The following is a 13,020-nucleotide window of genomic DNA, read 5'->3' as shown; positions in this document are numbered from 1 at the left end:
AAAGGAAGACCCATTACCAGACAGTGTAATTTACTTTGTTGATGGTTCTTCTACGATTGATCAAGAGACAGGGATCAGGCACACAGGGGCAGCTGTAGTCAGAGCATGCCAGAATAACTCCTCAGACACTCTGGACATTGTACAGCAGATAACATTACCACCCCATTACTCGGCCCAGGCAGCTGAGTTGGTGGCATTAATAGCCGCCTTGAAGCATGGAGCTAATGAAAGAATTACTGTGTACTCTGATTCAGCATATGTCACCACAACAACGCATTCCAGCATATTGAGATGGAAAAGGCGCGGGTTTCTTAAAACGGATGGCACGCCTGTAATGCACAAACAGTTACTTGCAGAACTAATTGATTCTCTGACACTACCAGCAGAAGTAGCAGTAGTGAAATGTGCAGCACACACGAATGGCCAAGATTTTGTTTCCAGAGGAAACACAATGGCAGATTGGGCTGTTAAAGCAGCAGCTAAAGGCCAAAGTTGTACACAATCATCATCCCCGACACAGACTGACTGCACCCCCATTTTGCTTGCCAAAGATACACCCCCAATAGCGCAGGAAGATATACAAAACACAGCTGAGGATACCAGTGAGTCACCACTCCCAGGTACACCCGGTCCAACACTTCCATATACAATTGATGACACACAGCAATTTGACATCATTGCACAGCTACACCTCAGAGAGATACAAGAAAGTGCCCAAGCTGAAGAAAAAGAGTTATGGAAGAAGAGGGGAGTACAACAGGATGCCTCAGATTTCATTTACAGACAGACAATGACAGGGAAGCCTGTCATGCCACAGGCTCTTTTGCAAGTAGCACTTACCCAACTGCACCTTCCTACACATACCCCTCGTGATATCATGTCCTCTAACCTGCAGGCAGAATGGTTCATCCCCAATGCACATGAACAGATACAACTCTTTGTCCATCAGTGCCTTATCTGTCAGCAATATTCACCCAACCCAGCTATGAAAACAGTTGCTTCAACAATACCAAGGCCTAAGGGTCCCTTCAGGGAACTCCACATTGACTATGTGGACATGCTTGACAGATGTAACAACTACTGATACCTCATCGTGGTAGTATGTCCCTTCTCACGATGGATTGAGGCTGGACCATGTGTCCATTGTGACGCTAAGGCCGCAGCTACCTTCCTACTTCGTGAGGTCATATGTCGCTGGGGATTACCAGAATCTATCCGCAGTGACAATGGCGGGCATTTTTCAAACTCCATCTTTGAAATAATAGCCACCATGTTAGGAATAAAACATAAACTTACTTCAGCCTATCACCCACAAAGCAATGGTATTTGTGAGCGCCTCAACGGATTGCTCAAAGCCAAGATCAGCAAGATAAGTGCCACTATTGGGAAAAAATGGCTCTATTGCCTCCCAATTGCCTTGTTTGCACTCAGGAACAGCCCTAGCTCTGACCATCACCTCACACCTCACCAGCTTGTCACTGGCAGATCAATGAATATGGTTGTTCCTTCCACCAGACCTAAAGTAGACAATGAAACTTCTTCTGAGATTGTGAAAGCTGAATTATTTGATTACTTGTGTGCCCTAACCCGTGCTGCTAGGTTTCTTTCTATTCAGACATCCAAGACAAAGAGAAAGGACAGCACCAGCAAGGACGGCACAATTTCCGATGAACTTTTGCCCATCCGCCCTGGAACACAGATCTTCATAAAGAAGCAAGTGCGGAAGTGGAGAGACCCTAAGTACGAGGGAACATACCTGGTCATTGACTCTTCACCCACTGCGGTCCGAATTGCCGAACGCAAAGCATGGGTTCATTTGAACCATGTGAGGATCCACCCGGCACCATCAGAGACTTGAACATTTATCGGAAGGAGGGCGTTCTATTTCCCTTGACGATCCAGGATAAAGACTATGGAGAACGTATGAGAGTCTACGGGATAAGAAACAGCAACAGACCAACGTCTCCCTCCAGGATCTCTATTAAAAAGATATGTATTATAGCTTTGATATTATTTGTTATGTTCGTTGCTTCAATGGCTATATTCCATTGGCTTGCATTACAAGCAGAGAGAGAGAAGGCTATATCAAACCAAGTTAGGCCTACCATCTCAGTGGGATATCACATGCCTAAAACGAGTCCTGGTAACATACTAGATGAGGAATACACCAGCAATGGCTGCACCACCCCTGTACACACGACACCTTCCACACCCTCTGTAGACCACACCGAGTGGGACAGGGTACTTGATATCACTGTGAATGCCCCTGGGAAAGGTGTCCCTAGACGTTTCCGTCAGCATAAAAGGAGTGTCAGGTATAAAATGTGTCGCAATAAAACACCAAGGAGATATACCCCTCGCACACAACGTAAGGAGAAAGACACAGAACAAATCCCGAACTGGGTTAGTGATCTCCAGGACACAGTTGTGTACACATTCGAACAACACTCTATGCCTGATTTTTTCTCCCAGCGCCCTGGTGTGTCAGTACAGAATGATGGTACCCATAACGCATTGTTAGATAATATGTGGTACAGAGACATGAGGGAGGTGGGGAGGAAAGCCACGAATGATTCCTGCTTTGTGTGCTCATACATTCCACATGCTGTAGGTGCAGACAAATTGCTCATTCCCAAAGAGATTCCACCGCCCACTGCCAAATGTCTCCTACACCTGTTCCTTTGCCGCATACATGGTCAGATACAGCTCCAATCAGCAAAAATTAATACAGCATTTGTAAACGCCTCAGAGTGGGATAACAAGTATGTTACATTCACTGTTGTTTCTGATCCAGTAGAATTTGAAAGGAGAATGGAAGTTTACCATGAAATGGGAGTACCTGCTGATATGATACAGGTCTGGGAGTATCAGTTTAGAAAACTAGGATACTTCACCTTCCCAACACCCCCATCAAAATGCCACACACCCGAATATCAACAGACTAACCACACCCATGACACATGCCCTTGTCAGTGGAGACCCATTCTGCGCCTGAGGGCCAATATATATTTTAATAACAGATGGAATGGGCCACATGAATTAATATGCAAGGCAGCCTCTTTAGGTAGCCCGGTTGTAGGTCAGGAGCATAAGCATTATACCAATGAGACTATTGGGAGGGAATGTGCTGAGATATGGGCACAAGAAACTAGAAGATACACTCTCAATGAGGGTACAAAGTACAAACCTAAAAGAGCATACAAACTTAAGTCTCCTCTCCTTTGCTTCCTAGGTACCGGAACAGTGTCTGTGGGCCGAAACACAAACTGTAGTCACACAGTGTTTAATTTTGATCTCCAGCACGGTACTTCTAGTCTCATGGACATCTATTGGGCATGCGGCGAGCACATCTATCTGCAGCTGCCCCCCAACTGGCAAGGACTATGTTCCATTGTGACAATGCATGAACTACAACTTGTTGTCCCTGCAGCTAACATTTCCCACATCCACACACACCCTATGGCAGATGATGTTACCCTGCTTCATCATGGGAAGAGAGAAATAATGAAATACTTCTCAGATGGCCCTTTTCACAAAATACCTCAGGATTACAGACTCTTCAATGATGCCGAACTTTTCTTTGGGGGAGTTATCCCCATGTTCCAGACTAAAGCCAATGCTCGCTGGCTGCAAGTGACCAGATATGAACTAATTCAGATTGTCAACAACACCCGGGATGGGTTCAACGCCGTGAAAGAAGAACTTCGACCACTACGACTTATGGTTCTAGAGCACAGATATGTTCTAGACCAGCTAACAGCAATGAATGGTGGTGTGTGCGCCAAGGTGGGAAAATCCTGCTGCACTTTTATTTTAGCGAACGATGCTGACAACGGAACACTCACGAAGGCCATCGAGGATTTGGACAACCTGGGGAAAGAGATGCATGAGGAAGGAGGTGCTGAAGCAGATCTCTTAAATGGCTGGTTCGATTTGAACTGGATGCCTTCATGGCTGTCTGCAGTGCTTAAATTTTTAATGCCAATTTTCTGTGTGCTGTTATTGTTGTGTTTTGGATCACAGATACTGATACACTGTGTAAAGAGATTTAGTTCTAAAATGATAGGGATGAATTATGCAGGCTCAGGTTCATATACTGGAATTCGTAGGGATAAGGGAGATGATGGAGAGACGACAATGATGAGCATAGTAGAGTTGACCATTCCTGACTCCCGCCCATTGCCAGACATTCCTGTAATTAGTCAGTATCAGGCCCAGGTGCATAGAGTCCCACCACGTTCATCACAGGGGGACTTGATGCGTCCCTATGAGACAATGTGTGATAATTTAGGGAAAACAGATGCAGAATCAGGGAAATTGCAGGACAAAGATTCAGAGGAACAGCCTCTTTGTGACTCACCCTGGCCACTTCCCCCATCTCCAGCCAAGTATGCAATTCGAATGGTGTTTAAAGATGTTTGATAAGGTTCGGATTTCGAACCTGAGGGGGGAATGTTGGAGGAAGAATTTTTAGCTGCATAGCTATCCAAGGTCAAACCTGTCACCTGCACAACATGGCCCCTGTGTAGGCCCTGCTGTTTAGAGGTTACAGGCCTCAGTTACGTTGCCCTGTGCCCTGCCATTTTCTCTTAGCTTAAGCAGAAGCAGAAAGCAGGTCTGACACAAGATTCACTCAGCTGCTCTTGTCTGCAAGGACCCGCACCCCTACCAGGGCCCACCTCATTGTATATTTCGCACACACTGTAGAAGTCAAGTTCCTCTATAAATCTTGCAACATACCCCACGTCCCCCACCTAAGCCATGAATAGAATAAGGGAAGTTCCCACCACAGCTACGTCAAGCAAGATATCCGATAAACTGAGGATAAATGTGGCGAAATATTATCGCAGACTGCCTGATTGACACATGAATAGAGCCCCTCGAAGCAATACTAACACATTTCTGTCGTCCATTGATAGTTTATTATTAAACTTCCAGTCAAGTGGCAGGTCTCAGTCTAGACTGGAGTATGTACCACAATTACAGGAAAAAGGCCATACCTAACCTTACGGGTGGGAAAGGTACAGGGCAGGCCAGTAAATGACAATGGACGGGTATGTGATACGTGGTGGCGTGGGATGACGTAATTATCGTCTCATGTGTTTTGGACAGTATAAGAAGGAGCCCCGCAAGAACATCAGCGGGCAACTCCTCGTCTGTTTGTAGGTATTCAGAGGGGAGTTGTCTCCAAGGGCCCTTGATCAAATGTTCATACTTTTGTGCATGTAAATATTTTACTTGTGTTATGTTTTAACTGCTTTTTAGATAAGTCATTTGTACTTTTTAACTTGTTCTCCGCATTTAAGCATTCATATTGTGGTCTTAGGACATCTCACTGATATAGCATTGTGAGCGTACCTAATGATAATAACATGTACTCTGCATTCTAATGCATCTTGCAGGATTACACTTATAAGCAAATGTGAGTATTCATCTATGAAAACAAGCACAACCGTTTTTATTCAATCTGCCTCAAAATAACTCACAAGTGTACTTAAAGCAAAATCTCTCTCTCTTAGCAAATGTATAACTATACTCAGTATATTCAAACTGTTACTAGTGACTATTCCTAGAAGCTGTGTCTTCAAATAAATTGTACAACTCTCAAGCTTCAGTCTCCAAAGCTCATATGTATGTTTTTTCCTGTTTTAGAGCAAGAGGTCCAGGACTGCCCCGGTGCAAATTAAGCTGTCCTATTTCCCTTAGTTCTCTCTCACGGTCTTCCCAGCGCGGATTCTGAGCTGCTGCACCGACCGAGTCCCCTGGCCCCTCCTGCCCCTAATTAATCATCCCCTCCGTCACCTTTGGCGCGCCAGCGGCTCACCCGCTGCGCGCGTCCGCTGCGCGTCTGGGAGTGCATGGGATGATATAGTGGGTGGACTAACAGCTGTAGGCAGCTGATTGATCGCCCGGCCAGGAAGTTGTGAATTACTTCCTGTAGCTCGGGTCTTTGTCCCGCCTCCCTCCACACAAACCAAACAATTGGCGGTGGACCGGGAAAAATGGGCTGACAGTGATAATACAGTGACTGCCTTTTTAAAAACAATGGCGATTTTACCCTTGTGCTTTAGCTTTAAAAGTTCAGCGTGAGCCCTTTCCAGCGCTCCAAGTTATCTCCAGCGCATCCACTCGCGTCTGGGAGTGCAGGGGATGATATAGTGGGTGGGCTAACAGCTGCAGGCAGCTGATTGGTCGCACAGCCAGGAAGTTGTGAATCACTTCCTGTAGCTTGGGTCTTTGTCCCGCCTCCCTCCACACAAACCAAACAATTGGCGGTGGACCGGGGAGAATGGGCTGACAGTGGTAATACAGTGAGTGCCTTTTTAAAAACAACTGCGATTTTACCCTTGTGCTTTAGTTTTAAAAGTTCAGCGTGAGCCCTTTCCAGCGTTCCAAGTTATCTCCAGCGCGTTCCAAAGAACCGCTGCCGTGCTTGGGACAATTTCGTACGACTTTGACCTAAAAATACAGGACAATTCATGCACAAACTCATGTAATAGAAGGCCCTGAGCAGCTGACTGCCTCCTCAGCCTTCCAACGGCTGAACGTCTGAAGCTAGCAGAGATTCTGTATAGAGTTGGCAACTCACCTGATATCATCAGCAAGTTTCCAAAGCTATTTCTGGTCTAGGAAAAGTAGCTCATTTCAAAGTCCAATTACACATTAATGAGCAGGTGGTGCCTGTGGCTCAGCAACAAGCAGTGGATGACGAACTCCAAGACCTGTTGAGAGCGGACATCAAAGAAAGGTCAACAGGGCCTACTCCGATGGTGTCGCCGGTAGTAGTCATGCCCAAACGAGGACAAGAAAATAGAGTATGCTTGTGTGTGGATATGCGAACCCCGAACACAGCCATCAAGCAGGAGGGGCATCCAGGACCCCATATCAGCAATATGATCACTCCCCTTAATGGAGCAACAGTCTTCTTGAAATTGGACCTCAACAAAGGGTACCACCAGCTCAAACTGTACGAGAAGTCTAGATAAATCACCACGTTTACCACTCACCAAGGGCTCTTCAGATACAAGCGCCTCAATTTTGGAATTTCTTCGGCAGCAGAGATCTTTCAGGAGGCAGTACGGCGCATAATCCAGCACATCCGGAACTCATTAAACTACAGCGACGACATCCTAGTGTTTGGAGAAACCTGTAAGGATCACAACAAAGCACTTGAGTGTGTATGCCATGCCCTTCTGAATGCCAACCTCACGCTCAACCGAGACAAATACGAGTTCCACAAATCAACTCTAAAATTCTATGATCACATCTTCTCCAAAGACGGCATGAGGCCCAATCCTAAAAAAGTCTTGGTGCTATCTGATACGCCACAACCCTAAGATGTCAGTGACATTCGATCTTTCCTAGGCATGGCTAGCTACTGTGCCTGTTACATCAAAGACTACGCGACCATCAGCTATCCGCTGCGAGAACTCACAAGACAAGGCCAAAGTTTCCACTGGTCAGCCAAGTGCGAGCACGCTTTCAACAAAATCAAAACAGCTGTGAGCTCGGCCATCAACCTAGCATACTTCAACCCTCGGAGAAAGACAGAGATTACAGTGGACGCTAACCCTGTCGGACTTGGCGACGTTCTAGCTCAGTATGATGGACGAAGGAGAACAATGCCACATATGCCAGCCGCAACCTAACTGACATGGAGAAAGCCTACTCACAGCCTTAAAAGAATAACCTGGTGTTCGTGTGGGCGTCTAAGCATTTCCATCTGTTCGTCTATGGGAATCACTTCACGCTCATCACTGTCACCGGGCCCTAATAACTATCTTCAGAAACTCCCCCGTGAAGATGCCTCCACGGATTGAGCGTTGGGGAATTCGCCATCAAGATTACACATACACTATCATTCACAAACCGGGGAAGGCGGAAAACCCGGCGGAATACATATTGCGACATCCTCAAGTCTTGACGCAGACAAGCGGCTTGCTACCCGAAGAATATCTCCACTTTGTTATTGATCAAGCACAACCATATGCCGTCCCACTGGATGCCATCATAGAAGTCACTGCCAAAGATGCCACACTCCAAAATATCATGCAGCGAATCCACACAGACTCTTGGAGACATTCTGGAGGACCCGAAGAACAATGACGCCATCGACATGCAAGAACTCATATCATTCAGACACGTCAAGGATGATCTCACGATCAGCGCCAATGGATTATCTACTGAGAGACAGGAAAATTGTCATTCCTCAACAATTGAGACAAGCAACTGTCAACCTAGCACACGAAGGTCACAGAGGTGTAGTGGCCCCAAAGAAAGCATTGCAAGAGTGAGTCTGGTTCCCGTCCCTTGACCAGATGGTAGAAGCCACACTCCTAGACTGCTCGCAATGTCAACTAGAAGGGCGGGACGAACCACACTCCCCACTGCAAATGTCTGGCCTCCCAGACAGCGTGTGGCAGCAAGTAGCTGTTCTTCGGGCCGCTGAAGTCTGGAAAATACATCACCGTTATCATGGATGAATATTCCTGATTCCCCATTGCGCAACAAATATCATCCACAAGAGCAACCGCTGTCATACCTGTCATCGACTAAGCGTTTGCGGTGTGGGGAATTCCCACGGTAGTGAAGACAGACAACGGGCCACCGTTCAACAGGCATGAATTTGCAGAGTTTGCAAGCCACCTGCACTTCAAACACAGAAATATCACTCCCCTGTGGCCCCAGGCCAATGGGATGGTTGAACGATTCATGGCCACCATACAGAAAACAATACAACAAGCTGAACGGACTCAGCCCGACATTCAAACAGCGCTGAATGAAGTACTACGAGCGTACAGGACCACGCCACATAGCACCACCAAAAGATGCCCGCCACTCTGATGCTCGGAAGAACCCCACGCACCAGGATACCGACTGCAGACATTGCCATGCAGTCCAGATCCCCGACCTCGGCCCATGAGACCCTAATGAATCTTGACAGGACCAAGAAAGCAAAGATTATGCTGATAACCGTCAACATGCCAGGACATCCAACATCCAAAAAGGAGACTGGTTGCTAGTAAGACAAGAGCGAAAAACCATGTCCCACAGTCGATATTGTGCTCATCGGCTACAAGTAACGAGGCGGAAAGGAACTATGATCACAGCTGCCTCTGGAACTAAGAGGACAACAAGAAACATGTCACACTTCAAGAAACGCAACCCAGCAGTGTAGACTTGAGCAGAAAGGCCTGATTGGGACCTGGATGAATCAAGCCAAGAGGTGGACGATCAAGAAGAACCCCGACGTGTGGTGAGTGTAAATGAGGTAGGAGGGGAGCGTCTCTCTCACCGACCATGAAGATTTATTTGGAGACCCACCCGGCTCATTGAAGAACTCTAAGGAAGTAAATCTGGGACACTTAAAATAAAAGAGGGGAGATGGTGTATCGCCTTGCCTGACCCGCCTGTGACGTCATGGTCAGGCATGGCCGGAAGCGGATGGGGAGAGTAGCGCCAGACAGGGTTTTGCTGTAAAGGAATAAAGACGTGCTTGTACCCCAGCTGATGCCCGAGTAGGCTAAAAATGGTATTCCATACAGAAATAGTTGTAGTAGAATGATGTTGAGATTTCAGTCTCTAGTATGAGCATAGAATACAGAAGACCATCTTCAGGACAGAGTTTCCGTAAAAGACACAAACTGTTAAATCAAATCAGAAAATGTAAAGCCATAATCAAAAATACAAAACATCAAGAAAATATAGAAATTTACCTGTGGACCTGTCCCTTCAAACTGCACCCTAAAAAACAAGTCTATTTGAATAAGTCAAACAGCAGCACAATTCAAAGATGCAAAGAGTTGAAAACCTTATAGAAAGGAATTAAACGTACAAAGGCTCACTCTGTAATATAGGAAAAAGCTCACTTTTATCAATCTGTTCAAATTGTAGCTTTTTACCATCTAAAGGAGCTGTACTGACTCTTAATTGCTGCCAAATGTAAATATATTGACTGGCTAGGAGAAAAAAAGCTAATATAACATGAACAGTCAGTAGAGTGCCAATATCAAACTAAATAATCCTGTAACTGATTAAAGGTATCTACTTACAGGAAAGCAGCAGTTACTAGGTATTTTTGAATCTCAGAAGCCCCCGGCAGGCAATTATCTCAAGTGCACCCTGAAAAATGGTAGAGCCCATCCTGGTTTATGGAGCATGCCACTTCTGGAGTGAGTGAGGGTCTTAAAATTAAAACGTAGCAGTTTTTCCCCGTGGGTTCACCATTATTTTCACCACAAGTTGTGCCATAAGTCTACAGTTAGTGGTTACAGCACACGTTGAGCATTGCCAAATAGCTTCATGACTTGTGGCAGCATGCTTAGCTTTTAGTATGAGAGCAAATTGTGATCATTTTCGTGAGATATTATCTTGAATGCATGTGGTGTGGGTGCATCAATGTTCATATAATATATACAAAACATGATTTCGTTGTAATATGGGGTATCATTCTTAGCATGTTTGATTCCCGCTCTTTTGCATCATCACCAACACCTGAAACATTGTTCCTCAGATTATTTTCTAAACCATGTGTGTGTGTTAAATAATTAATCAAATGTTAAAATAAAAGACCTCTATACTTGACACTGCAAGCATCCGAGCATTGTTTACCATAATTCTAGAAGAGTGACGGAATACAACATGATAAAATGATGGCCCTTGAGGGTTAAATGTGTGCTGTTATCACTTCATACTGCATACAAGTGTTTACACATTAGCAGCCTGCAGCTAAAACTGATGTACAAACTGGTATAATTTATATAGGTTATGGAGTTTAAAGGTAATTTGTAGTTTTCTACTTTTTAATACAAAAATAGTTTATTTGCCATAAAGTACTTTATCAATTAGAAAGTGATTGTTGCTTTCAAAATACTGACCTATATCTCTTGGCCTAAGGATCGGTGGTAGGGATTTATTTAAAGTGGTTGTAGTTGACTTGGTAGATATACGACTCCTTGTCATGGTAGGATGTGGCTTTTTGGTAGTGAAAGATTCTGAGGCGGTGGTGGTAGGTTCTGGTGCTGTTGACATTGTAGACGTCGGATATACTTTCAGCAGTATATCACCTATAAGAACATTTTATAATTGGAATTAGAAAAGGCAGTTCATGGATTAGCCATTCAGAAAACTCACAACTTCAAACTTGTGATATACTGTTTCATCAAATTTTCTGAATAGGTTTCTCACAACTTTTTACTCTTCTGAAGGTTCTAGTTATAACTTCATACAATGGAGCCCAAATGTACTAAAAATTTGCGCTGGGTTTGTGGTACTTTTGTAACACAAATTAGGAGCAAAATGTTGCGGTGATATTTCCTTTAAAAATCAAATCTTGATTTGCGTTGGAAGGTTACTCACAGAAACGCAAAGTGGCACTATGCACTACTTAGCGACAATGGGAGTCCCAAGGGTGGCACCTCGATGGTTCCATGCAATTCCCTGTCTTTTAACACACATCCCTATCTACTAACACTGGTAGATAGGGATTTGACACCCCCACCCCCCCAAAAAAAATTACGCCTCCTCGAGACAGGATTAATCGCGGAGCAAGTTTTAAAATTCTCCACATTTTTCCAGCTTTGCATGTGTACTGCACTGTCCAGCTCACATACAAAGTGGGAAAATTATTACAACATGTTTTTTATATTGGAGGAGTTCCCTTCCATAAGGCACACATCCTTGCACTACAGTGCAAGCATGTGTAAGTTGGCTCAAGGCAGCCAAATTTGCACCAGTGTGGGGGAAGAGAAAAACTGTGCCATATCTTAGTAGATACCGTGCTGTTTATCTCTCTCCCTTTTGGCGCACTGCTGCAGAGCAACTTTGACCCTCATTTATGGGGATTTGGCATTGGGCAGCGCAGTAAATCATCTTGCTACACTCCCCTAAGGCAAAGTGAAAGGGCAGGAATTCACCATATGTGTGCAACATGGTGCATTCCTGTCCTTTCTCCCTGCGCTGGCGCTGTTTCGGCTGCCTAGCGCAAATTCAGGCACAGTTGTACAATGGTGCAGATGCCTGTATTGTCAGCAGGATTGTTTTTGCACAGGAAGGGGCACCTTCCTGCACAGAAACAATCCCAAGAGGCATTTCCTTCTTTCTATGTGAGCTGCAGAATGCTGCACACATAGAAAGAAGAAATAAATAAATATATAATCATTACACCTCGCCTTGAGACGCAAAAGGATTTGGTGCTTTTCCAAGTTTTACATGGTCTTGTAAATCTGGGACAGAGTCAAAATACATGGTTATTGTGTGTGAAAACCCACTGCACCTCCTTTAGAATGCCTCCCAAGCACACTGAAAAAGCAATGCAGTGCTTTCCATATCTATGAGTTGAGGTGTTGCCTCATAGATATGATTTTGTAATCTGCACGTCAGAGCATCACAAAAGGTGATGCTCCGGCACCACAGGGAGTTCGTAAATAAGCTGCTTTGACCATTATTTATAGGGATTTGGTGTAGGGCAGCATAGCAAGTCATCTTGCTGCGCTAACCTATGCCAAAGTGAAAGAGCAGGAATGCACCACATTTATGCATTAAGGTGCTTTTCTGTCCTTTCTCCCTGTCCTGGCACAATTTCTGTTGCCTAGCACCAATGCAGGCACCCTTGCACCATGGTTGAAGGGTGCATGTGTTGTTGAAAGGATAACTTTTTGTGCAGGAAGGTGCCCCTTCCTGCACAGAAACAATCTTAAGAGGTATTTTCCTCTTTTTTGTAATGCCTCACCTCTGGAGGCATAAGGATTCAGCGCTTCCCCAAGTTAACATGATCTTGTAAATCTGGGGCAGCGTCAAAATCCATGGGTGTTGCATGAGAAAACCCACTGAAATGCCCATGGAAGACCTCCCAAGTGCAAACTATGACAACACAGTGCTTTGCACTGACTTGCCTTCTCCATTCCTATGAGACCAGCCAAAGCTACGCACAGTAGCTTTGTGTGACTGCATAGATAAATAATTGTAATCGCGCCGCCGGGGTGTCACAAAAAGTGATGCTCTGGCAGCGCAGGGGGCTCA

General features: G+C 45.1%; 2 protein-coding genes across 4 annotated transcripts in view; one reads left to right on the top strand and one right to left on the bottom strand.

Moving 5' to 3' along the window:
• Positions 1 to 13,020, bottom strand: part of VIT (vitrin) — a 1,955,513-nt gene that overhangs the window by 1,229,480 nt on the left and 713,013 nt on the right. For all 3 annotated transcript variants that reach the window (XM_086927073.1, XM_086927074.1, XM_086927075.1), the window contains one exon: positions 10,878 to 11,066. In XM_086927073.1, coding sequence (XP_086783199.1) covers positions 10,878 to 11,066 — 189 coding nt within the window. The remainder of the gene's footprint in view (positions 1 to 10,877; positions 11,067 to 13,020) is intronic.
• On the top strand, positions 1,807 to 4,422 carry LOC147708355 (uncharacterized). Its single transcript, XM_086927072.1, has one exon. The coding sequence runs from the start codon at positions 1,807 to 1,809 to the stop codon at positions 4,420 to 4,422; it is 2,616 nt and encodes an 871-aa protein (XP_086783198.1).

Source organism: Lissotriton vulgaris, chromosome 6, assembly GCF_964263255.1.
Source record: "Lissotriton vulgaris chromosome 6, aLisVul1.2, whole genome shotgun sequence".
NCBI lineage: Eukaryota > Metazoa > Chordata > Amphibia > Caudata > Salamandridae > Lissotriton > Lissotriton vulgaris.
The sequence above is the reverse complement of the archived record's forward strand: the minus strand, read 5'-3'. Positions and strand labels throughout refer to the sequence as shown.